The sequence below is a fragment of the Misgurnus anguillicaudatus genome, chromosome 16, assembly GCF_027580225.2.
Source record: "Misgurnus anguillicaudatus chromosome 16, ASM2758022v2, whole genome shotgun sequence".
NCBI classification, from domain to species: Eukaryota; Metazoa; Chordata; class Actinopteri; order Cypriniformes; family Cobitidae; genus Misgurnus; species Misgurnus anguillicaudatus.
In genome coordinates, this window is record NC_073352.2 from 5291891 (window position 1) to 5319398 (window position 27508).

At 34.5% G+C, this 27508-nt stretch overlaps 2 protein-coding genes and 1 long non-coding RNA gene across 4 annotated transcripts in view; 2 read left to right on the plus strand and 1 right to left on the minus strand.

The window, feature by feature from the left end:
- Positions 1–13189, plus strand: part of maml1 (mastermind-like transcriptional coactivator 1) — a 31027-nt gene extending 17838 nt beyond the window's left edge. Inside the window, exons 3-5 of one of the 2 annotated variants that reach the window (XM_055178051.2) lie at positions 6519–6692; positions 8126–8321; positions 10802–13189. In XM_055178051.2, coding sequence (XP_055034026.2) covers positions 6519–6692; positions 8126–8321; positions 10802–11856 — 1425 coding nt within the window. In that variant the 3' untranslated portion in view covers positions 11857–13189. Of the gene's footprint in view, positions 1–6518; positions 6693–8122; positions 8322–10801 lie in introns of both variants that reach the window. The other variant, XM_055178050.2, reaches the window with a different exon arrangement.
- A 1552-nt stretch (positions 13190–14741) lies between these two features.
- On the plus strand, positions 14742–20783 carry ltc4s (leukotriene C4 synthase). Its single transcript, XM_055178526.2, has 5 exons — positions 14742–15062; positions 15396–15495; positions 17238–17308; positions 20061–20142; positions 20226–20783. The coding sequence occupies exons 1-5, from the start codon at positions 15005–15007 to the stop codon at positions 20374–20376; spliced, it is 462 nt and encodes a 153-aa protein (XP_055034501.2). The 5' UTR covers positions 14742–15004; the 3' UTR covers positions 20377–20783.
- A 2291-nt stretch (positions 20784–23074) lies between these two features.
- Positions 23075–27228, minus strand: LOC129422698 (uncharacterized). The gene is made up of 4 exons (XR_012358085.1): positions 26980–27228; positions 23792–23946; positions 23609–23708; positions 23075–23525 (listed from the first exon to the last, which is right to left on the minus strand). It is a non-coding gene; the product is annotated as an uncharacterized lncRNA (long non-coding RNA).
- Positions 27229–27508: the final 280 nt, after the last annotated feature.

Consider the following 27508-nt stretch of genomic DNA (forward strand, 5'->3'; position numbering starts at 1 on the left):
CTGACTTTGGATGATTTGGCGTCCGCTCGCCGCCGCCTTCCCAGTCAAGATGTATCGATTTCCAATTATATAGCTCCTAAAGCATAGTTCCATAAAAATGCACGGATAATTCATTGTTTTGTCACAAGTGAAAAACAAAATTGACCTTCTAGTTGAAAAAGGAGCATCATATGAGATTGATTCATTCACATTCGGAAATCGATTATGTACGTGTGGCAGAGATGACGAGCGGACACCATAACAGCCAAAGTCAGTTGTACAAAACCTTTCTTTTTAGTAAACTCTGTGTACACAAACAATGTTCTCAATGCTCGCGTTCATGTGTAGAGAATCCTGGTGATACTTCAAGCAAAGTTTCATGTTGTGTCACGCCGCCTTATGTTGTAAAATAGTGGTAGTTCGGTAGCAGCGGACAGCGGCTGGAAGAACGCATCAGGGATCGAGAAGGCATCACACCCTAACCAAGATACAATTTTTTTAAGTAGCGTTTCTTTTCATGACAGTCGAGATGCGACATGTTGTCTTTCGTAGCCCTTTACTGTATCCGTAAGAATCATAGACAGTAAAAGATAAGAAATCCGTAAAACGTAGCAAGGTAGCCAATGCTTGTCAATAGCCTACTGCTATTCGGTACACAGTAAAAAAATTCCGTAGAAATTACAATGGTATTGCAGCTGGGTTGCCAGTAATTTACCGTAGATTTAAATTTATGTTATCTACTGGCAAGGGTTTGTTTAAAGTTAAATAAATTTTAAATATTAACAAGTCTTTATCTTTACAGAAACAAACTATACAATAACAGCCTCATGCAAAGCATTCTGGGAACCAGAAATCATCATCAACCTTTTTCTGTTTTTTGCTTCAGATTTTGTTTCCCAGAATGTTTTGCTTGATGCTGTTTTTTAGTTTTACTCTGTAAAGACAAAGACTTGTAAATGTTTAATGTTCATTTAACTTGGAACAAAATGTTGCCAGTAAATAACATCTTAATAAATCTACGGTAAGTTACCGGCAACCCAGCTGCAATTTCTACGAATTTTTTTTTACAGTGTAGGTCCTCAAGATGGCGGCATGACGTAAAAGGTCACATGACTGGAATCCATCTATAGTCCACTGTGACTTATATATGTTATTTCGTCTTAATGACGCATTTTTGAATGATCCAGCTTATACTCCGGTGCGGCTTATAGTTCGGAAAGTACGGTAATTAAAATTACATGTAGGCAGATGTATTTTGGCTGTCACTACAACCATGCTATTGACAGGCAACCAAATGTTTAGTTTTTCTTTTAATCATAAGATTATACTCAACTTGTTTTACTTTATAGGCATCTGTATTTAATGTAAATATATTAGTTTTGAAATTGTCAACAATCTGTTTTAACATTAGCAATAAATGCAAATAAAACACTGCACAGTTCTCACTGTATAAATTAAATTCTAATTTTATGTTTGGATTCTGTGGTTCTGTCCACATCGCTGAAATCATAGGGTCTTACATACTGGGTTCATGTTTCCATATATAGACCAACAAATTTTACAATGGCGAGATTATCCTCGTAAGTGTTGTCTGTGGTGGAAAATTAACAATTTAGCAAGAAAACACACGTGTAAGTATATGGGATCTGTGCATTAGTCTTAACGTGACAACAGACCAATTAAATTCCGTGTCTGCAAAACTAAAATAATAAATGAAATATTGATTACTAATCAATAAAACAATATACAAAAGAATCGAATTGCCAAATTGGCAAAAAATAGGAAAAATAATACTATAGAAGTTAATTGTGCGCAAAAACTGTTTGGTTACAAACATTCCTCAAAATACCTTCTTTTGTGTTTACCAGAACAAAGAAATTTATACAGGCTTGTAACAACTAAGGGTTAGGATAAATGACAGAATTGTAATTTTTGGGTGAACTTTTCCTGTAACACACTCATACTCGGGGAAACAGGAAACTTAGGGATTGTTACGATACCATTTTCAACTAAAAACTGAAAACTTTTTGTTAATTAGTTTACATGAAAGCAAAGTTTTGTAGGTCTGAAAATAAGCTTGCAAAAGTGTTTCAAAGTGCACTGACCTCGCATGTTCAATACAGAGCTTTCTAGTCATTTTCACGATCTGTGTGAATGGAATCGATTTGACAACATCCTTGTATGCAAAGAAAAACGTTTATAGTGTGTTTTTGTGTAAACGCTCTTAATCGGTAAATGAAAACCATCGCAATACTGATGATGCTGGTTAATTTTATTTTGGCAGGAACCATAGTAGTAGATATATGATAAATCTTAAAATGTAAATCTGTTCAGTGTTTTTGTCTAAAGAGTTTGTCTGGGTCAGGCAGCTGGTTGCTAAGAAGCAGAGAGCAGGGAGTCATTCACATACTGTGGTGGGGGTTGAACTGAACCATGAGACTCGAAACGACAGACAGAGAGAGAATATGATGGAGGAAGAGGAGGGGCGACAAAGCACTCTTTCATACTCGTCTGCCCCTAGCCGTCGCCCTGCACTGAGTATTTCAGGATCAGCCCCCTCCCTCTAACCGCTCTTTGTTTAAATATAGACGTTTAACCCATTTGGGTTTTATCTTCTTGCGAGATACCAACTTTTTACTCTTGCGAGATTTATTCATGTTATCACCAACTATTTCGGAAAGCGTTTGCTACCGATCTCAATTTTCAGCGGTGAGCTCATTTTTCAGATAACGGCAAACTGTGTCATGGCTGACCTCGAAATACCTCTGTGTGTGTGTGTGTGTGTGTGTGTGTGTGTGTGTGTGTGCAGCAGTCAAAGCCTGAGCACACAACAGTGTAGCCGTGTGTCTGTTGTGGATGGATGCCTGCCAGCATTGGCAGCTTTTATTTATAAACGAAGTCATGTCTCTGGTCCAGATCTGTAGTGCTGAGGAAAGTTTTTGCCTCAACCTTTAACCAGATCAAGGAGGAAATATTATTCAGCTGCTTTGATACTTGCATTTAGATGTGCTAAAGAATGCATTGATATGTTCTCTGATATATCTACATAGAAGGGATGTGGCTTTTTTAAGTGCAAAAATGATCCAGAGGCGGTTTTACATGACCATTTACAACCCTGGGATTTGCCCTTAGAATAAAATGATTTATTATTACCTTATTTGATAGGATCATGAATAATAATGTTGAGCTCTGCTCTGATTGGCTGTTTCTCAGAGCAGCTCCTTCAGTAGCTCTGTGTGTGTGTAAACAGATCTTATGTTTGAGTCTGTATCAGATGAAGATACAGATTTTGAGTTATAATCAATAGTTTCTGAGTGGTAATTTTGTGTTTGTTTAGTATGTACCTGCAAAACATAACTGTAACGTCAATAGTACAACTTCAGTCTAAACGTTAGCATATAGTGTTAACTAGCATATAGCGCTAACTCAGCAGTCAAAACTTTGTTTTTAGCATTGCAACAATATTGTAGTTAATTGAATGTGTAATTTAAGGTTGAGAGGTACATCTCGACCGTGATGTCACAGTTGGTGTTATGTTTAGATTGGTCTTGTGCATGCACGAGGTTTACATAAGGAGGAGGAAACAATCGTGTTTGAGGCTCATAAAACGTCATTATCATGTACACAATTCTTAGTATTCATCTATGCCTACATGAATACAGTTTTACATTCTATGGCACCTTTAAATTGTGCTTCAAAGTGGTAGCTTGAAACAATCAACTGGTGCGCATTGCTTATGCATCCTAGACGTATTTGTTTTACAGATTAATTATCTCCATACAATGTGAAAGCACTTGAATTAAAATGTGCAGACACATTACAACAACAACAAGGAATGTGCTCAATTACCATAAAAACAATGTCACAATGGAGAATATTTTAATGCTTGTGAGTTTTTGTATCCTGTCTTTCAGTGCTTATGCTCTTTCATACATCCCCCAAAAATATGTTTTAACCTTGTCACAGTTATTTATATAGTATATATTAGGCGTGTAACGGTACACAAAATGCACGGTTCAATAAATTCCTCTGTTTTGAAGTCATGGTTCAGATCAGTTTCGGTACAGTTATGGGGAAGAAATAAGAAAACATCAAATTTCTTGTCCTTTATTGTTAACATTTGTAAACCTTGTTACACAGTTTACATATAGTCATAACAGTTGGCAGATTTTTAAATAAAACACCTGCTTGATTTAAATAAATAGAAACAAATAAAATAAAACATTGGGGAATCATATAAAATTGACTTGGCACCTGAAATGACAAAAGTGGGCATTTTTGGAGATACTTTAAGTATAGGAAATAATATAAACACTTATCACAGGCCATTTTATTATGCATGATACTGGCAAAAAAAGCAGTTTTACAGAAGTGGAAATCTGAGTCGGGGCCCATATTTGAGAGTTGTCTCAAAGACCTACAGTTGAAAGAAAAAGTATGTGAACCCTTTGGGCTTACTTGGATTTCTTCATAAATTGGTCATAAAATGTGTTCTGATCTTCATCTAAGTCACAACAATAGAGAAACACAGTCTGCTTAAACTAATACCGCACAAGCATTATACGTTTTCATGTTTTTATTGAACACATCATGTAAACATTCATAGTGCAGGGTGGAAAAAGTATGTGAACCTTTGGGTTTAATAACTGGTTGACCCTCTTTTGGCAGCAATAACCTCAACCACATGTTTCCTATAGTTGCAGATCAGACCTGGACAACGGTCAGGAGAAATTTTGGACCATTCCTCTTTACAAAAGTCTTTCAGTTTAGCAATATTCTTGGGATGTCTGGTGTGAATCGCTCTCTTGAGGTCATGCCACAGCATCTCAATCGGGTTGAGGTCAGGACTCTGACTGAGCCACTCCAGAAGGCGTATTTTCTTCTGTTGAAGCCATTCTGTTGTTGATTTACTTCTATGCTTTGGGTTGTTGTCCTGTTGCATCATCCATCCTCTGTTAAGCTTCAGTTGGCGGACAGATGGTCTTGAGTTTTCCTGCAAAATGTCTTGATAAACTTTGGAATTCATTTTTCCATCGATGACAGTAATCCGTCCAGGGCCTGAGGCAGCAAAGCAGCCCCAAACCATGATGGCCTCTCCACCATATTTCACAGTTGGGATGAGGTTTTGATGTTGGTGTGCTGTGCCTTTTGTTCTCCACACATAGCGTTGTGTGTTCTATTCAAACAACTCAATTTTGGTTTCATCTGTCCATAGAATGTTTTGCCAGTAGTACTGTAGAACATCCAGGGGCTCTTTTGCAAACTTCAAACGTGCTGCAATGTTTTTTTTTTTGGACAGCAGTGGCTCCCTCCATGGTGTCCTCCCATGAAGTCCATTCTTGTTGAATGTTTTCCTTATTGTAGATTTGTCAACAAAAATGTTAGCATGTGCCAGAGATTTCTGTAAGTCTTTAGCTGACACTCTAGGATTCTTCTTCACCTCATTGAGCATTCTGCGCTGTGCTCTTGCAGTCATCTTTACAGGACGACCACGCCTAGGGAGTGTAACAAGGCTGCTGAACTTTCTCCATTTGTAGACAATCTGTCTTACTGTGGACACATGGACATCAAGGCTTTTATATATACTTGTGTAGCCCTTTCCAGCTTTATGTAAGTCAACAATGCTTGATTGTAGGTCTTCTGAGAGCTCTTTTGTGCGAGGCATGGTTCACATCAGACAATGCTTCTTCAGAACAGCAAACTCAAAACTGGTGTGTGTTTTTTATTGGACAGGGCAGCTTTAATCAACACATCCAATCTCATAACATTGATCGGACCCCAGGTTGGCTAACTCCAGGCTCCAATTAGCTCTTGGAGAAGTCATTAGCCTAGAGTTTCACATACTTTTTCCACCCTGCACTATGAATGTTTACATGTTGTGTTCGATAAAAACATGAAAACGTATAATGTTTGTGCGGTATTAGTTTAAGCAGACTGTGTTTCTCTATTGTTGTGACTCAGATAAAGATCAGAACACATTTTATCACCAATTTATGAAGAAATCCAAGTAAGCCCAAAGGGTTCACATACTTTTTCTTTCAACTGTAAGTAATGTGTTACCCCATTTGTTTTAGTTCTTGTTAGTATTAAAGTTACAGGGAACGAGTATCATCCTTAGAGAGTTTAGTAGTTAAGTGTCATTTTTTTTCATTCACTTAATTCTTTTTACCCTCTGTAACCTAGGAATGCATATGGTATGAGTATGCAAGTATGCATGGCCACGCAGGTGTATAAGTATAAATGTGTTTGTATGGGTATATGGGGTGTGTAAATGTATATAAGGCGCATATATGTATAATTATATAGTTATATGAAGAGTTTCGTTGCAAAGAGAGATAATACAATACAATAATAATAATACAATAAAAGCTACATTAACCGAGTTTACAAATTGTAAGCTTAGCTAATGTCAGAATTCTCATAGTAAGCAAACCAACAGGGCGACAAGGAACCAAAATTCCTCTCTTCTTTTCAAAGCGTTCAGTTTCTTTTCTTCAGCAGTTTGAATAAAAGTCATGGTTTTCTGTTTTTCCCTGCAGGAGTCGGGGTCTTACCCCTCCGCCCCTCATGTTCCCAGCAACACCATGACGACGCAGCCAAGTGGCAGCAGCATTCCCGGTAACCATGGTAATGCGGCTTACATAAAGCAGCAGCAGCAGATCCAGTTGATGCAGCGGAAACAATACCTGCAGAGGCGTTTGATGCTTGAACAGGTGACCGTCTCAATTCTACTTTTAAAGAAAACAGGGTTCCCACGGGTCCTTGAAATCCTTGAAAGTTTTTGAATCTGGGGAAAAAATTCAAGCCCATGGGAAGTTTTTGAAAATATACATACATAGAAACAGGTCATTGAAAGTGCTTAAAACTATTTTATGCAGTAAGTTTTCTGGAAAAAATCCATATTATTCCATGTGTAGTGTAGGATAATATCATAATTCTAACCTCTTTTAAGCATGCGTGCTAAACTGTTCGTTTAAATGCTTATATCTTCTGTATGCGAATGTTGATTCATACCAAAATTCTTTTTTGCATAGTTGTGTTTGACACATGAAAACGTCTCAGGTTACGTATGTAACTGTTGTTCCCTGAGAAGGGAACGAGAAGCTGCGTCTCTCTTGTCATACTTCCTGCGTCCCTGTAACACCGTCTTTGGCAATATTTCAGGTAGCGATATACTTCTTGGCACCTGCGTCACCCTGTCTTTGTCATTAAGCCTCACCATTGGTTGAATTTGATATACACATTCAGACGCACTTACCCCTGGAAGCGTCCCTAAAGTGTCATCGCAGTGACGCAGCGCGAGTTCCCTCGAAAGGGAACTGTAACAATGTATCTTAAAAGGTAACACGATGTAATCTTGCTCTCAGTTGAAATGTGTCACCACATTTAGTCCTTGAATTTGGGGGTATTGGACCTGGAAAGTCCTTGAAAGGTCCTTGAATTTGAAATTAACTAAGCTGTGGGAGCCCTGATTCACGTTTTAACCCTGAGGAGCCATGAAGTAATAGCGCTAGGAAATTTATTTTAGAGCATCTTGTTTTATTTAATTTATGTATTGATATTTGATGCCAGCGTATTGATTCTTGTATCGCCAGAGACAGACAACGATCTATCGCCATATGATCAATGTATTTTTCCACCCCTAGTTTGTGTTTTTGATATACCCATGTACATTTCAAAGGAGTGGTGCCTTTAGAAGTGCCTTAAAAGCCTCTAGTAGACATAACAGATGAAGTGAGAGTATATAGATTATGATCCGTCTCTCAGCCACTTGTTTTCCTCCCTGTGATGCGCTGATTTATATTTATTTTGTTACTCCAGAATGACACCGAATGATGGGAATGCCAAATCATACGTTTGTCACGCTCTGTCTAAATGTTGTGATTACAAGCATCAAAGTTTGATTTCTATTGGTTGGCTATAAATTCATATTATGTGAGCCATTTAATAAGAGTCTGAGCTATTTTAGTATGTTGTGTAATGCAGCAGTTTTGTTTTGCAAGTATTCCTGTATTCTTATGTTCTGCCACTGGGGGGCGTGAGTGTCTTTTGCCATAACTGTGCTGTTTGTTATCTGAACAATACGAGTTGGGTGTCTGGAAGAGACAGCATGAGTAAGATCTTGTGTTTGATGCTTGAACAGCAGGAGAAACAGAGGCAGCAACAAGAACAGCAGTTGCAGAGACACCTGACCCGTCCTCCACCCCAGTACCAGGACCAACAGAACCAGCAGGCCCAGCAGAACCCATTCCAGCAACAGCAGCAGGTGTCCCAGTTCACGAGTAACACGCCCTGTCTGACTCAGCAGCACCCCTCCGGCTTTCCAGAACACTCCATCTCTGGTATTTGCTTTTTCTTTATAACTGATCTGGTCTTTTTACACCTGCTTATAATAACAAATCATCTGTGAGGTGGCCATACGCGTGAGTTTGACAGTGTATGTCAACACAAGTAACCTTTTGTTACTTGTTAATAAATAACTTCAGCTTATTTGCAAAGTGTGTTAGATGAGTAACTCATTTGAATGGCAGGCACGTTGACGTGTGTGTGAGGTTGTACGGCTGTACGTTTTCTCCCGTTTCAGAAATCCTCTTCCGTATCAGCTTTTGACCTCAGTATGGTCTCACTGTTAATATATAGTATTAATACCTAACTTTCAAAAACACACAACGTATATATTTTTTGTACATTTAAATGGACGTATTTGCAATATTTAATCAATGCGTTAGTACGTTTATACAGATACAAGATGTAAAACATTTACAAATATTTTATACAAAAAAGATTGCTGTATAGTTTCCCATTTTTATTGATAATGTTACCACACTTCCCCAAACACTTTTTATACCGAAAAGTTAAAGTATTCTTTATTATGCAACATAATGGACAGAAATGTGTAGGAAAATTTAACAATAGCATTTCAAAGATATTTTAAGCTGCTAATACAGTACTACCAAAAATCATGTAGTGTTATAAAAAGCATACCAGACAGACAAATGTAATCACAATCATTTATTTATTGTGAAATTTCAAAGGCAGTACCAAAAGTCATAAAAATGATGATGTACTGCAGTCACGGTCCTCTCAGGAGTTTATGACAAACAGAGAAGTATTTGTTGTTAATACACAAAAAAAGTTAATCCAATTGAAAACATTTTTTTTAAATCCATCGACTGAAAGACGGCAATGTCGCAAATCTGTGAGGTATCACGCAAGAGCCAAAGAGCGTTTAATACCGCAAAGCTTCTTGAGGCACAATATTTAATTTAAATTCATAAAGAACTCGAGATTTGATGTTTACGGTCGCTGATGAGAACTGGGATCAAGATCTCTGGATAAATAAAGGGTTGAATTTGGATCTGTTTCTCGCAATCATATGAATTTTAAAGATGTGGATTACAGTGAATAAATAAAATTAACATATTTTGTGAATTTATGTTGTGTTTTTTTGTGTAATTATTATTGCATAGAAGAAAACGCATTTTGTGTGTCATGGAAAACGAGCTAAATATTACAAAATGGTTAAATGTTTACTGAAATGTTATTTATTTTAAACCGTTTTAAAGTGTAGTGTTGTTTAATATTGTGTAAATCTCTGAAAGTCATGAATAGTAAATGAGTAAACGGTCTTAAAGAAGTCAGAAAATACGACTGATAATAACATGAGTAAGACACGTCAATGCCTGCGATTTTAATATTTATGAGTAGGAATGCAAATTTGTACCTCTGTAAAGCTGTCAATATGTAAATAATTAACATATTTGTTCTGTCATGTCGATATTATGTCTCATTACACAGAAATATACACGCACATTCTCATGAGATCACGTTGGTTTTTTCACAGCAGCTGTTTTTATATATTTTAGTGGCTCCTGAGTCTGTCATGTAATGCTGTTATTTACATAAACTTTTTTCAGAAGGCATTATGTGTTATTTATGTAATATTTTATGAGTTGAAACCTGTTAAAATGTTTCATGGTAAGTTAGGGTACAAACTAAAGGGCCATTATAACAATAACTATAACTATATTAGTGTCCACACCACCTAATGATAACGAAAACTTTATGCTAATTTGCTTGCGAGATGCAGTACTAATCTAATTATTTACCTTCAATGGCATTAACTAATATTGCATATTTTCTTGAATAAAAATGCTAAAAAAAGTAGCAACTAGTAGCAAAAGTGCAAACACTAGTCTGACTTTGAGAGCAAATGTGACATAATGACGTTACATATATGCAAATTAGTACGTGGATAATCGATTCTGAATCTAATCGGGACCCTAAGAATTGATTCATGAGGGTCCAAACGATTCCCACCTCTAATAAATATGCTGTTTTTGTTGCATTTACACAGCGGGTAACCAGCAAATTTCCTTAACATGGTGTGTTTGCATATCTCTAAACAGTGAGTCTAGTTTGTGTAATCTAATATCTAACCTGTTGGCGTATGTAGTAGAATAAAAAGCATTACGTGGTCAATTTCAGAGCAACTGCATCAGTGCTGGATACATGAGGTCATTTTATGTTATAGACCTCAGCAATGAGCTTTTCCACAGTGTCTTCTGCCATTTTTAAATATGCATGCACTTAAAGTTCAAATAGATTTGATTGAGCATTTTTTTCCAACTAATGAACGATAAACCATTGACAGCCAAAGTGATCCCAACGATAACGTTCATTGTATCTTTATTGTTAAAGTTGTGGCGTGAACTCTGCTAGTCTTTTTAATAGTAAACGATTTTTAAAACTATATTTTTTGTGGTTATCGTTATGATTTTTAAGTATGCATTGTCTAATTGTGTCCACTTTTCTGTTTCAGGCGCATCACAGCCAATAGGAAATGTAAACGCTCTCAATGGTCCCGCTCCAGGAGCTCAGCGAATGTTCTCTCAGACACAAGGAATGATGGGTATGGGCGTGGGTCAGAGCGGCGGTCCCACTCCTGGCGCCCCTCCCGCTGCCAGTCAAGCAGATATGAACCTCTCGTCCTGTGCAGGGGGTCTTGACGTCATCTATGGCAACATGCCCATGCACGCCTCCCACCCCAACCAGCAGAGACAACCGGTATCAACCATGTCTGCCGCCTACCGACAGAACATTCTAGCAGCCCAGCAGCAAGCACATTTGAAGAGCCAACCCAACGCCGCCATGCTGAAACAACAACAACAACAACAGCAGCAGCAGCTAGCTCGGCTTCCTAATAGCATGCCAAATGCTATGGCTAATAACATGAGCTCTTCCATGCCAACTAGTATTCAAGGTGCCCTGCCCACACAGGCTCAATCCTGGCAGCAGCAGCAACCCCAGCAGCATCCATCTCTCCAGCAGGGAATGACGGCTCAGCCCAGCTCTGCCAACGGAGGCATGCCCGCAGGCTTTCCCACCTCCAGCTTCCATATGCAGTCGAGGATGACCAAACTTCCCAACAACGCCCCGTTTTCCCAGAGTGGCATGGGTAACAGTGCGGCTGGCAGGGCTCTGGCTGGCATGAACCCTGGACAGATGATGTCTAACATGAACCAGCAACGGACAAATAACCCAGCCATGGGCCAACAGATGCCACCTCCCAACCAGCAGGCACCCCAGCAAGGGCAGCCGCAACCGGCGCCTCAAACCCAGCAGGTTCTGCCCGATCTGGGGCCTTTCGGTCAGGCTCAGCCTGCGCCCAACCGCACCGCCGCCCTTCAATGCAATCAAGCCTATCAGCTGAACAGGACAGCCAATCAGCAACTCCAATTCGGCTACAACGCCCAATCGGGCAACGGTTTATCTGGTTTTCCCGCCGAAACCGACCTGGTGGACTCGCTGTTAAAAAATCAGTCCACGCAGGAGTGGATGGACGATTTGGATGAGCTGTTAGCCAGTCACCAATGAGTGCCACCTACTGGCCAATATCGGACTTTTTTAGCCAAATTTGGTGCCTTGGACGGAGAAGATTTGTTTTGAAAATGGTCATATATTGGTCAAATCTGCTGTTTTCTATTGAATATTTACATGGTGTATATAAAACAACACAAGTTGAGTACAGGACCAAGAGCCTGTGTGGTATTGGAAGTGTTCTCCGGACTTACAATGTAGAGGAAATGCTCTACTACCTGAACCTGTGGCTCAGAAAAACCACTGTATTTTACTATATGTTAAGTGACTCGTGAACAGCCCGTTCGGCTTGTCATACGGTTTATGTCGTACTTTCATTGCCTACATGTTTTTTGTGGGCATGAGGAGAATCTGTTCATTGTCAAGAGGCCTTTTTTCAAGTCTCACAGGCTTTAAGTTTGCACTCTTGGTTGCATAATAAGTAAAAGTGTGGTAAATTATTTTCAACCTCAAGCTTCCATATATTTTTCAAAAAAAAATCGTTCCCCCAAAACTGATACTCGCCCTTATGTTTGACCAAACTTGTTTAGTGTATTATATGGGCACTGGGTATATTCATCTTAACTTGGTTAGCTTTCTCATCACGCAAAGCTTATTTTATTTATGTGTTGCACATCCTGTCATGTTGTGTCATCAAAAACAAGACGAGCAGGAAACCGTGACGTATGATGTCGGGAATTGAATAGATGGGATTTAACAGTTTTGGTTTAGAGGAACAGCCTTAATCCTGTTAAATAATATAGAAGTAAACTAACTTCTTCAGTTCCATATGTTTATCGATTGTTTCACGGAGTTTAAATCTCTTGTTTGGTCAGTTTTATCAGGTTGTGAGAGCTTAAGTTAAGAGCATTTGACAAACACTACAATGATAAAGTGAAAGTGGGCTCTTAATAATAAAGGAGCTTAAAACATTTTTGTTTGTGAAGCACCTTTATTTTAAGAGTAAATTTGGTATTCGTTCATTACACTTTCATTTGAAACACTAATTTTTTTACTTACATTGAAAAGCCCAGATTGAAATACTTGTGAATTTTATGAGAGGGTTAATATTCCAGATTTCTTTTCCTTCCATGTAAGATTAAGGGAAGGTCAGGTGTTTAAATGGGTGTTACCTTCCTCATGGCTGAACTGTCTCTTTTCATCCCAGAGTCTGTGACGGGAGTTCATGTATATTTATATATTTTTTGTATGTATGCAGTTCCTATTGTTCAGGAGAAGATAGATCTTATTTTTATATGTACATTATTTGCAATGTTTTGTATTTTATACCTTTTATTATTGTTCTCTGTAAAACAAGAGTATTGTGTAAATATAGTTCTCTAGAAATGAACTTGTTTGATGTGTGAGTACATATTTGGGTTTGAAAATTCGTTTTTCACAGTCTACATAGTGAATGAGATTCAGGCTATATTTATACGTTTGATGTATTTATACTTAAGCCTGAACGTGACCTAGACCACAAAACCAGTAGAAATTGTATTTTTTATTTATTATTATTTATTATATTTTATATATAATCTGATTTTATATATATATATATATATATATATATATATATATATATATATCCTGTATATATAGGATATTTGGTCGAGATGCAACCTGGAATCTGAAGGTGCAAAAAATATAAATATTGAGAAAATCACCTTTAGGGGCGGTTTCCTGGACAGGGATTAGACTAGTTTTAGACTAAAATAAATGTAAGAGCTGTCCAAACTGAGAACAACTTGCACTGACATATCTTAAAATTAGGGATGCATATCAATTAATCGCGATTAATCTATAGCAGAATAAAAGTTTTTGTTTACATCATATACTGTATGTGTGTGTACTGTGTATAATAACTTTGTATAGTTAAATGCACACACATGCATGTATATATTTAAGCAATGTTTACATGTGTATATACATTTTTATATTTATGTATAATTTATATTATATATAAATATAAATACTTAATATATAAATATATATTTTTCTTAAAATTATACATGCATGTGTGCATATTTATATATACATAGTTGTTGTACACAGTTCACACACATGTATGATGTAAACAAAAACTTTTGTTCTGCTATAGATTAATCGCGATTAATTGATATGCATCCCTACTTAAAATACATCAGTGCCCTTTATTAGGCGTCAGAAAATGCACACAAGTAATGTTTTTAGTAAGGCATGTTTGTTAAAACTAGTTATATTTCCTACTTAAACTAAGGCCTAGTCCTAGTTTAAGATAATTCCTGTTCGGGAAACCACCCTTTAAAAGTCCAAATGATGTCTTTATGAATGCACATAACCAATGACAAATACATATTTGTGATATATTTACGGTAGGAGATTTACAAAATATATTCATTGAACATGATCTTAATATCGTATTATTTTTGGTATTAAAAATCGATAAGTTTGCCCCATACAATGGTTTGTTGGCTATTGCCACAAATATATGTGCTATATGGCTGGTTTTGTGGTACAGGGTCACAAATAAAGTAAATATTTAATATACAAGCCAGTGAATAAAAAGATTATAACACAAGATTAGATTTTTGCACTGTAAAAAGTATAAGTTGGATAAACTTAGAAATTAATGAAATGACTTATATTAATTGTTACCAATTAAAGTAAAGGTGTTTTTCAGTTAAAACAACTTAATTTTTTTAGGTGTTATCAATTGAAGTAATTTTCTTTTGATCCAGCGTCACTTTTACATTTTTTTTTTTTTTTACAATTTTTAAGGGATAAGGTCCTGGAATAAATAGGTGACTGATTATATAGGTTTGTGCTGTAGGTAACATTAACAGTGATGCTAAATATGAGAAATATTTAACTGCTACTATTTGAGTTAATATTTTCCTGCCTGTTGGACAATCGTACGATTGCGTGGAGGAACAAGCTTGAGGAAATAGCATAAATAAGATTTTTTGGGTATCATCTGAGGTGTTTGTAAGGATCTTACTGTCCCAGGATGTATGCAATATGTATCCTCCCTTCCTCACACTGATGTAACTATGGGGATTTTGTGAAGGTTTGTGTCCCGCCCACTTTGGTCATAATGAGATGGTTTAAGGAAGAACTTTCACAGTGTCATTTGAATTGAGACTGATTGCGTATCAGAAACCGTACTCGAGTTTCTATTGCAGTGATGTTGGATCAGGTGGTCTTAATAGCAGCTGTTACGGTGCTGGGACTTTTGGAACAAGGTAAATTATTACATGCTTAAAAAATCTAATTATTTACTGCATGATATTCTGAGAGGAAAAAAAAGATTACACAAGGACATTTTTATGCTTGAGATTTAAATGAATAAGCATTGGTTGCTATTGATTCCTCGCTTAAAGAATTCACAGCCTGTAAGATAACAAAATATTTCATGAAACAGACACCTGGTATCAATGTATCTTCTTTTATAAAGATGCTTAGGCAAAGCTACTCGTTACAATTGATCAATTAGTTTGATTGGCTTTTAATTTCTGGTTCATTTGTACTTGCATATAAATATAACATTGAATATGACATTTCTCTCTTGTCATCAGCATATTTCTCTCTTATGGTGATCTATGCTCGGAGGAAATATTCAGTCTCTCCTCCAGCCACTGCAGGACCACCAGAGTTTGAGAGGATCTATAGAGCTCAGTAAGTTTCTGAAGAAAAGACAAACGGATGTATCTTCTATATATCTGGATAGATCACATTAAGATCCATTAAATTAATAAAACATGTCTTTTTTGGGAGGGTATTTTTATCCGTTTTTATCCCCGTTCAAAAAAATGTCAGGCTGTACAACCAATCATTGTCTATTTGCCAGATAAGATTAAATTCGCTCCCTGCATCCCTGTTTGTTTATCTGATAGTGGCATTTAAAAATTATAATCCTGAAAATATTTTATGAGTGTAAAATAAATTTACCATTAAGCAATCATTTAAGGACTATAAGAACATTTTTTTTAAGTATGATACCAATTGTAGACAACATAAGCTTGCATTTATTAATAGCAAAATTATTAGCTAAATGATTAGCTTAAAAATTAAATTGTAACACTTTATAATAAGGGTCCATGAATCATACAGTGAACTAATACCTAAATGAATTCTTACTTGAATATGAACTAATGCTAAGTAAATGCATGTCCTTATCATAAACTAATGAAGAGTCATCAATTACAACATGACTTAACACATGAATTCCTTGTTAAAAATACATTAACTAACAACTAAAAACATGTCATGTTGTAGTTAATGGTGACTCTTCTTTAGTTTACGATTAGTACATTTAAGCAAAAAATTAATGTATGTCTTAGTTGATTATGATACATAGACTCTTATTATAAAAAAAAGTGTACCAGCCTACTCATTACATTAAAGTAGCTATTTTTTTCAGTATTTAAAGGGGCTATGGCACAAGACTTTTTTAAGATGTCAAATAAATCTTTGGGGTCCCCAGAACACGTATGTGAAGTTTTAGCTCAAAATAAAATATAGATGATTTATTATAGCATGTTAAAATTGACACTTTGTTGGTGTGTGCAAAATTGTGGCGTTTTGGGTCTGTCCTTTAAAATGCTTATGAGCTGATGAAATTCTAACACTGTTCACGATGATGGTGGTTTGTTGCAATTAAAACTCAATTGTGCTGTGAATTATTTTCTCAATCTCTCTTTTTCTCTGCACTAAATGGCAGTGCTGTGATTGGATAGTGCAGATTAAGGGGTGGTATTATTATAAAGAGCTCCTTATGACTTCATAAAGAGAGCCACATTTCAATGAGGTATTTTTTATGTGCTTGTAGAGAATGGTTTACCAAAACTAAGTTACTGGGTTGATCTTTTTCACATTTTCTAGGTTGATAGAAGCACTGGGGACCCAATCATAGCACTTAAACATTGAAAACGTCAGATTTTCATGCCATGGCCCCTTTAACAGAAATCTACAAACTTTTCATTCAGCCATAAAGACCACAGGAGGTTCACTGGATGATGTGATAATACTGTTTATACTTAATTTAATTTTTATACTTTAATTTTTTAATAAAACGTCAATGATTGACATTTGAGAACATCCTAATTGTTGGACAAAAGTTTTTTTTAATTAACATAACATCCCAACAACTACTGATATTTGTAAAATTTGTTTATAGAAAAGGTTTCGAACATAAAATAATGCCAAAGTATCTTTAATAATTTTGTACAGACATTTGCCCCATCTGCCATTTTACAAGTTTGAGATACCAAAACAAAAATGTGTATTTATTATTAAAAAAAAATACTGTACATGTATTAAAATGTAATGGGTTTTATATAATGAAGTGATTTGTGTCATAAATGTATTAAGTTATTTTTATAGTTGATGTAATTGACTTTGTCATGTTTCTTTACCAGGGTAAACTGTTCAGAATATTTCCCCATATTTGTCTTCTCTCTTTGGTTGGCTGGAGTTTTCTTCAGTCAAGGTGAGTTTCTATTAATTTGACAGGTAATAACTATACAGAAAGCTTTCATTTATATAAGCATAATATGAAGCCATACTGATTTGACTTGTAAAGGCACATTAGTTATCATATAAATTACTGTAGACGTGTAAGCATAACTAGTCCTTTATTTACCATAATCTGAGGAAAAGTCATAAAAACACCCCTCTTTAGATTTGCATATAAACAAATTATTCCTGAAAAACACTATGCAAAGCAGTGAGCGATCTACAGTTACACGAGGCTCTCAGATCTCACATACACACACATACTGTACATTAGATGTGTATTTATGAATTAATCTACAGTTGTGTTAAAAAAAGCAGTACAACAAAAACAATAGAGCCATTGGTAATGATATCCACACTATTTGTTTGGCGTAATTGACTCATTCATTGATCACAATAATATATGTGACGTTTAATTAGAAAATGAGTTCATTTTGTGGAAAAAAACTACTAGTCATATTTTTAAGTTTTCTCAGAAAACACAAATAATTGGAACTAACTTTAGAGGTTGAGTAGATTTGTGTTCTTCTTGATGCAGCTGCCATTTAGAAAAGTCTCAATGTCTTTGTCACGACTGGGTTACAGGAATCAAGAGTTAGGACACAAGTGCAGATTTCACGATAAAAAAACAAACATTTATTGACAAAACACGAGAAGTAAAACAACGGGCAGGTAAGTAAAACAGGAACATTAAACGTGGAAGAGGTACATACATGGAAGTAGCGACAATGATCCAGCAGTGATTGTGACACAGACAGGAGTGTATAAAATACACACAGACTAAATGACGTACAGGTGTGAGGAGGCAGGTCATTCATCAACAGTGCTGGGTAAGTTACTCAAAAAAAGTAATTAATTACTAGTAACTAATTACATCTTCAATCATGTAATTAGATTACTTTACAAATTACTCTCTCCAAAAAGTATTTAAGTAATAATTACTAATTACTTTCTAAATCCTATTTAGTACAAGGATTGGCTTGAAATGGCTCGAAGAAATTATATATACAAGTACATCAATTATTCTGGTCCCACTTTAGGGTCCAATTCTCTCTATTAACTAACTATTAACTACTTTTGCCTCAATATACTCCAACGACTGCTTATTAATACTAAAGAAGTTGTACGTTTTAAGTATTGGTACAAATGGGGAGGGTTAAGGATGTAGAATAAGGTTTTGCAGAATCAGGCATTAATATGTGCTATTAAGTATTAATAAACAGCCAGCATCTCATTAATATTAATGCTAATAATCAACCAGTTAATAGTGAGAATTGTAAACTTAAACCATGTTAAATCCACTATTGTATAATTGTTTTAGAGTCCATACACAGTATTTAGTTACATCAGAAGTAAATGTAATTAGATTACAAGAAAAATAAGAGTAATTCCTTACTTTACTTTTTCAAAGGAAAAGTAATTAAATTACAGTAACTAATTACTTAGTAACTAGTTACACCCAACACTGTTCGTCAATGAATGTCCAGGTCGGAACAGAATCAAGACATGACACCGATTAACCGTGACACTCTTTAGGCCAAAATAAAACAGCCTAAAACTTTTTTGTCAAAAAATGATTTAGGCAATTAAGGTGACGATATGCAAAACCTAACAATTCACCGGAACTGTGCATCCTGGTCTGAAATATCTGTTTCTATGTGCCAGAAGTTGATTTGACACAGATGTGTAACAGTTTTTAACACCTATGCTTGTACAACTAAATATTAGTCATTCAGTAGTTTAAAGTAAAACTAAATCTTAATGTCTTCAGTTTTAAGGGTCTAAAGAGAAAGAAAAAATGTTGGCACTGCGTTTTTAAAATATTAACAGATTAATATTTTTTCCTTTAAAAGAACAAGACAGACCTGAAAAATTTGTTAATGACTTGATATGAAACTCAATATATTTAAAATAAGAATAACACTATTTATACCATTTTTGCACTTTATTCACTTTGAACACAATTGTATAACACATACACACAATCTAATGTAAATTCAGGTAAAGTGGCACAATTTGACATTACAATAACTGTCAACGTGTCCTAATTTACCTGATTTCTGCCTATATATAAAGTTTTTGGTAACACTTTACAATAAGGTTCATTAGTTAACATTAGTTAACTACATTAATTAACATGAACTAAAAATGAACTGCACTTATACAGCATTTATTCATCTTTGTTAATTTCAACAATTAACAATACTTTTATAAAAATTTTGTTAATGTTAGTTAATGCACTGTGAACTAACATGAACAAGCAAATAAAGCTTTATTTATATTAACTAACATTAACAAAGATTAATAAATACTGTAACAAATCTATTGCTCATGGTTTGTTCATGTTAGTTAATACATTAACTAATGTTAACTAATGAACCTTATTGTAAAGTGTTACCAAGTTGTTGTATACAATTTAAATTGGATGTACTGTGCAAAAGTCTTAGGCCACCATCACCAGCTTTGTTGTTTAGCAAAGTCCATATTTATTTTTCACTCTTTTTTATGATCAGTTTACATGTTTATACAGTTTTAATACTATACACATATTTCCTGTATTTTCTTGTTGTTTTATAATAAAGAGACTGAAAAATAATTATATATGATCACAAACACCCTGAACAGCCTAAAACTGGGATACACATCGGTATTAAAATAAATGTTTGTTGTAAATAAAGATATGTTTATTTTGTAGTGTGATATATATGTGTTACTCTTTTATTAAGGTATGGCTGTGTTCATTGGTCTTCTGTATCTTTACGGACGGTTCCTGTACTTCCACGGTTACGCCGAATCGTCTGAGGGGAGGTATACGTGCCTGTGGTTTCTGTATTGTAATTGCAGTATTTGCACCGTTGTGTTCCTCACCTGCTGTGTTTGTGTTTTGACAGATTGGAGCCTCTGTACTTCTGTGCAAAGGTTCAGTGGGCGCTGATAGCTTTAGCTGGGTTGGGTATCATCTGCACCATGACTGAAGTTTATCTTGGACTGGACATGTTTCACACCTTAAGTCATGTTGTGGGTTTCACTGAACACTCATAGACAAAATGCATTAAATGTCTCTTTTCTCATTTAAGGAAATGTTTAACTTATTTTACTTTACCTTTAAAATACACTACAGAGAGTAACATTTATACAGTTTTTATCCAAAGCAACTTAGAGTGCATAACAAGGTGTACATTTTTATCAATATGTGGGATTAAACTCATGACCTTTATGCAGTGATCTACCACTGAGCTATACAGAGTTGGCGTAGTGTCTCTAACAGTGTCATGGTCATGGGTTTGATCTCAAGGAATGCCTCAAACAAAGTTATTTTGAGATGTTTGTGAAATGTGATTGTCTAGTGTTTTGTACTTTCTCTTTTGAACACCAAGTGGTGCAATAATGCTTTGTACATTTTTGTTCATCTAAAATTAACTTGTGGGTAGTGCTGCCTCACGATTGGTCGCGACCAATCGCTTGCAGAACAAAAGTCCCTGTCCACACAGTAAATGTGTGTGTACTGTGTATAATAATTATGTTTATATAAATACAAAAACATAAATGTATAATTTTAAGAAAAAAATATATTTATATAATAAATATTTATATTTATATATAATATAGATTATATAAATATGAACATGTATATACACATGCAAATGTTTCTTAATTATGTACATGCATATTTATACATAATTATTATACACAATACACCCACATGTATTATGTAAACGGGGACTTTTGTTCTGCAGGCGATTGGTCGCGACTAGTCGTGAGGCAGCACTACTTATAACTTGAAGTCTCTATAAAAATGTGAATTTGTTGTCTTCATTTCTGGTTTCTCTCTGAACATTACTGGCCGTTTACTTTCATTAATCAAGGTAGGTTAGTTAAATTGAGAGACAATGAACAATACTTAGATGAGTATGACTTAGAAATTGAGTACTAATGAGAGTGGACTGCTTTGAATTTTTTTTGTTGAATCAACTCAGATTTACAAGTCATTTTAACTTACAATTGTTTTTCTTTACTGGAGATCAGTTGTTATAACTTATAAAATGAATTTGACTTTTTTCCAACTATATTTTATAAGTTGTAACAACTCATCTCTTGTCAAGATAAATAATAGTATGTTAACATGACTTGTAAATCTGAGTTGATTTAACAAAAAAATTCAAGGCAGCAAATATTTTTTACAGTGCATAAATACAATTTAGATAAACATGATTTCTTCAGATATCTTCAAGTTAGACATTATTTTAATAAGAATATAAAAGATGTGAAAGATACAGAACCCACAATAATGCAGATATTTATTGAAGCTTACAAAAATTAATGTAAACAAAAAGCACTTGAATGTTGGAGAAAATGTGGAAATGTAATGGCTGACATTTGTATATTTTTTGGGACTGTAATGTAATTTATTCTTACTGCAGGATCTGAATAGAGAGATGGGACTGGATATTGATTGTAAATTGATAACAATATACTTGGTTATAACTTATTTTAAAATAACAAAGGAAGACATGTATCTCTTTAATATATTACCAGTAACCAGTAAGAAAGCCATTACAAATAAATGGTAGAAGATTCCTCATTTTCAAGCAATGGCAAGAGATTGTAAATTATGTTTATGAAATGGAAATTGTGACGCTTTCATTCAAGACAACAAACTAATAAAATGCCATTACATTGGGTGAAATGGTTGAAAAGAAATGTATTTATTATTTTTATAATCATTATATACATTTTTCTATTTTTTTTCACTTAAGATTATGCCAAATGTTCAATTCATCTATAGTTATTCTGTAAACCCTGTGAAGTAAAATGACCCTTCTACTACCCCTGACAATTTTGCAGAGAAATGTGTCGTCCTTAACATACTGTAGCATTTGAGATTACTGTATTTGATGACCCATGTCTCTATGTCTATGAATGTGAATGTGTACATGTTTTTTTATTGTCTTTATTGGAATCTGCACTTATATTTTTACTTGTTTGAAAAAAAAGGTAGGCTAACTAAAGTTGTTTGCACAGTAGTTGGGTTTGCACATTTTTTTCTTAAAAAAATTAAACTGAACGGGGTTGTGCACTAGGCCACTTAAAATGGCATAAAAAAGACGATGAAATGACACACTCATATTATGGCAATGCTGAAAACGTGTTGGTTTACAAAGATATGTTAAAACATACTCTGCATATAATCAAGTTTGACACAACCTAAAAAAAACACGGGCCTCATTTGTAAAGCGTGCATACACACAGATTTGATAGTAAAGTGTGCGTATGCAAAAATCCACGGCAAAGTCTTTGACGCGGAAAAGTGCTTAACGCCATGTCAGGGTCTGAGCAGACGTACGCACTTTTGCTTGTCCGATTGCTGCAGGTTTTTGGCAATATAAGCCATTCTTGCTGCTCGAAATTAGGTTTAAACATTGACAAGCACTCTTTTTTACACTGAAAAAAATTATTCATTGAATTTACTAATTTTTTTAAAGGTAAATTTAAACAAAAAAGATTAGTAAAGTAAAATAAAATAAAATATAAAACTTTAGTTTAAATGTAGCTTAAATAAATTGATTGCAACCACTTACCTTAAAAAAATTGATGAAATTAAATTAATTAGGCATCGTTTAAAGGCGAAGATCTGAAACTGCTCAGCTGCGCACAAGTTCAAGATAATGAGTTACATAAGATCAGAAAAACATAAGTATAAACAATAATGACAGAAAAGAGTGAAATTATTAGAGTTTATTGAACAATCATTTATTTTACAAACATTGTTTTAGACATAAAACAAAAGTGAGCTGTTCAGTCCAAATTCACATTAAAACTAATATTAGATTTACACAGTCCTTATGAAATAAATCAAGTATTCCTTTATGACTTTAAAAGACTGTCCAAACAGGAATATTTTAAAACAAAATCAGTGTACTGTCCCTTAATCCAAACAACATTTAAACATTAAGACATACACTTTTCCTATGAAATTTCCAAATTATACAGGGTCACATTTGTCTACGCCAAGCAGTGAGAAAACTCAAATATTATTTTTTCACTGACAAGACTGTGGTGTACTTACAGCATGATGAGTAAATAAATAGGTCCACTTGTAGTAACATTTCTTTAGTTTTTGTTGTGTTAATGACGGTTGGTAGATGAAAGTCAGTCAGCCTCCTCAATGGTAAAGACGCGTTCGTACTTACCTGTGAGAAAACACAAAAATATGAATAAATGTTCCACTAACAGAACTGTGATATACTAACAACATAATAAACAAATGTGGTACCTTAAAAGTTTTTGCGTGTGAATGATGGTTGGTTGAGAACAGTCAGCCAGTCTCCTCAATGGTAAAGATCCAAAATGATGCTGGACGCATTCATGCTAACCTGTGAGAACACATAAATATGAATTACTTTTCCACTTACAGAACTGTAGTATACTCACAACATAATAAATGTGGTAGCATTACCTTTAAAGAAAGAGAAAACGATACTCTACACAGCAGTCCCAGACTTAGTACTGAAGCGAAATGAAAATTAAGCGGACGCACGTAGGAGGGCGGAGCCAGGCTAATCCGTCAGTCCTTACTGAGAGAAATTCAAACTTGCGCGGGAAATGCTTGTGCTAAACAGTAAGAAAACACCCACACACAAATATTCATTTTCCATTGAAAGAACTCTGGTGTACTCACAAGTACATAATAAAAGTATGTCATTTGTTAAAGACAACATTATGGAGTGTGTTACTGTAGAAATTGAGAGAGAGCGAGAAAAAAATATTATTATAAGCTGTGTATACAGAACTCCGGGTTCTTGTGTTGAAACATTTACAGAAGCATTAGTGGGGTTGTATGACAGTCTGAACAATAAGAAAATGTGTTTTGTCTGTGGAGACTTTAACATAGATCTATTGAACCCACTCCATAATAATGCAATAACCGAATTTACTAATGCAATGTATAGCATGAGCTTATTCCCCACCATTATACATCCAAGCAGAATTACGACACAGAGTGCAACTTTAATAGACAATATATTTACCAATATTATTGATAGGAAAATATTAAGTGGACTTCTTATTAACGATTTGAGTGATCATTTGCCGGTGTTTGCAACCATACCATGCTGTAAGGTTCCTTATAGAGACATACAAGTTAAATTAATAAGACATAATACCAAGAGGGCAATAAACAATTTCAAAGAAGATCTTATAAATCAAGATTGGAAGGAAGTTTATGTTGAAGATATAGATGAAGCCTATGATAAATTTATATCTATATTAACAACTTTTTATGACAAAAACTGCCCTGTAAAGGAAATGGGGAAACAGAAATTTGCAGAAAAACCATGGTTAACAAAGGGAATCCAAAAATCATGCAGGCGGAAAAATATATTATATAAGCTTTTTATTAAAAAAAGAACTAAAGAAGCAGAGCAAGCATATAAGTTATATAAGAATAAATTGATTAATATTATAAGAAACAGTAAGAGAGAGTATTATAGCAAATCATTGGATAATAATAGAAATAACATAACAAAAACATGGAAAATCTTAAATGGAATAGTAAGAAACAAGGTTGGAAGGACAGGATGCCCAGTCTATTTTATGACAAAGAATAATGTAAACATACGTGATAAGGAACAAATTGCTAATGAATTTAATGAGTTTTTTGTAAATGTTGGTCCCAGTCTGGCTGGGGAGATTGAAGACATTGGAAGTAGAAGTAAAGCATTAAGAGAGACGGGTAAGGTGAATAAGCAATCAATGTTAATAATAGGAACAAATGGGAAAGAAATAATTGACATTGTTAAATCATTTAAAAATAAGAAGTCAACTTATTGGAACGATATGGATATGTCTGTAGTTAAACATATTATTGAGTGTATTGACAAACCACTGGAACATCTATGTAACTTGTCCCTACAAAAAGGTTTATTTCCTAAAAAAATGAAAATAGCTAAGGTTATACCCATATATAAAACTGGAGATAGACATAGTTTTTCAAATTTTATGCCTGTTTCTTTGCTTTCACAGTTTTCAAAAATATTGGAAAAATTATTCTACATAAGATTAAATTATTTTGTTATAAAATACAACATAATAAGCAATCAACAATATGGGTTTAGAAGTAACAGAACAACCTCACATGCATTAATAGAATTGGTGGAGAAAATATCTAATGCAATAGAAAATAAACAATACACAGTTGGGGTTTTTTTAGATCTTAAAAAAGCATTCGACACTGTCGACCATGACATTTTACTAGAAAAACTAAAAAAATATGGAGTAAGAGGAGTGGCACACTCTTGGATAAGTAATTACTTAAAGGAAAGGTATCAATATGTACAAATAGACAATTGCAAGTCACAAATGTTGCAGGTGACATGTGGGGTTCCCCAAGGCTCTGTGCTGGGCCCATTGCTTTTTTTGTTATATATTAATGATATATGTGAGGTTTCCAAAGTATTACAATTGATATTATTTGCTGATGATACAAATGTATTTTGTTCTGGTGATAATCTGAAACAACTTTTGGATACAATGGAAAAAGAAATGGTATTGCTAAAAGACTGGTTTGATTTGAATAAATTAACATTAAATACAAGCAAAACGAAATTTATTGTGTTTGGTAATCGTTTATCAAACACAATAAGTAAATTAATGATTAATGAAGTTGAAATAGAAAGGTTCTCAACAATTAATTTTTTTTGGGGTGGTTATAGACAATAACCTAAATTGGAAGCCCCATATATCTTATATTAAGAATAAGATTTCAAAGTCTGTTGCAATATTATATAAAGTTAAAGATTTCTTAAATGAAAAATCATTATATACACTGTATTGTTCCCTAGTGCTTCCATACATTAATTATTGTGTGGAAGTATGGGGAAATACTTATAAAACAAATATCAATCCAATATTTCAACTGCAAAAGAGAGCAATACGAATCGTGAAAAAAACCAACTATAGGGAGCCAACAAACTCCCTATTTATTGAATTAAAGGCTCTAAAGCTCAAAGAATTAGTAGAACTAAAAACATTACAAATCATGTATAAAGCAAAAAAACAACAATTGCCAGAAAGTATCCAAGGGTTGTTTACAGTAAGAGAATGTCAACATGACTTAAGAGGATATTGTGTATTTAAAAAGAAACAAGTGAGGACCAACGCAAAATACCATTGCCTGTCGGTAAAAGGTGTAAATCTATGGAACAACTGTGATGATGAATTAAAAAAATGTGGGACACTTAGTAAATTAAAGAAATTATTTAAAAATAATGCACTGAAACTATATGAAACTAGTTAAAGAGTGATAACTGAACAAATTGCTTTGTTGAATTTTGGATTATGAAACTGTATGCATATGCAAAATTAATGTTTATAATTTTATCAGTATTTGATTGATAACATGGTATAGGGTAATACATTTTTTTTTTTTTTTTTTTTATCTTATTATTTTATTTTTATGTGGTTAAAATATGATGTTTAAAAAGGGTAGGCATTATAAGCAAGGGCTTCAGCCTGCACCTGTTTCAGACTGAAGCATATATTTGGTTGCTTGTTAGCTCAACTGTGTTGACTGTGTTGACTGTCAGTCTGAAATAAATCATTCATTCATTCATTCATTCATTCATTCAATAAATGTGGTAACGTCACCTTTAAAATGTTTTATGAGTGAAGAGCTGTCCGTCAGTACTCACTGAGAGAAATTCAAACTTGCCCGAGAAATGTTTGTGCTAAACAGTAAGAAAACACACAAATATGAATTAATTTTTCACTTACAAAACTGTGGTGTACTCGCAACAAAACAAATAAATGAATAAACGTGGTAACATAACCTTTAAAAGGTCTGGAATGATTGTTTGGTTGAGAACAAACAGACCGACAGACAGTTAACGTTAGTCCTTACTGAGAGAGAAAACACATTATATATTAAGTAATTTTCCACTTAACGGTACAGAACTGTGGCGTAGTCAGTGCACATTAATCTGCTGATAAAATGATCTCGAGTCTGAGGCAATATTGCTGTGTCTCGTCGTATGTCCAACATTATATAAATTACTGTAACCGAGACAGTATTACAATGAAAAGTCACGACAAACAACATGTTTTTAAAGTTTAACGATGCTTTAAAGAGGAAGGAGTCTGAGGTAATATTGCTGTGTCAATGTCGCGTTGTCTCGTG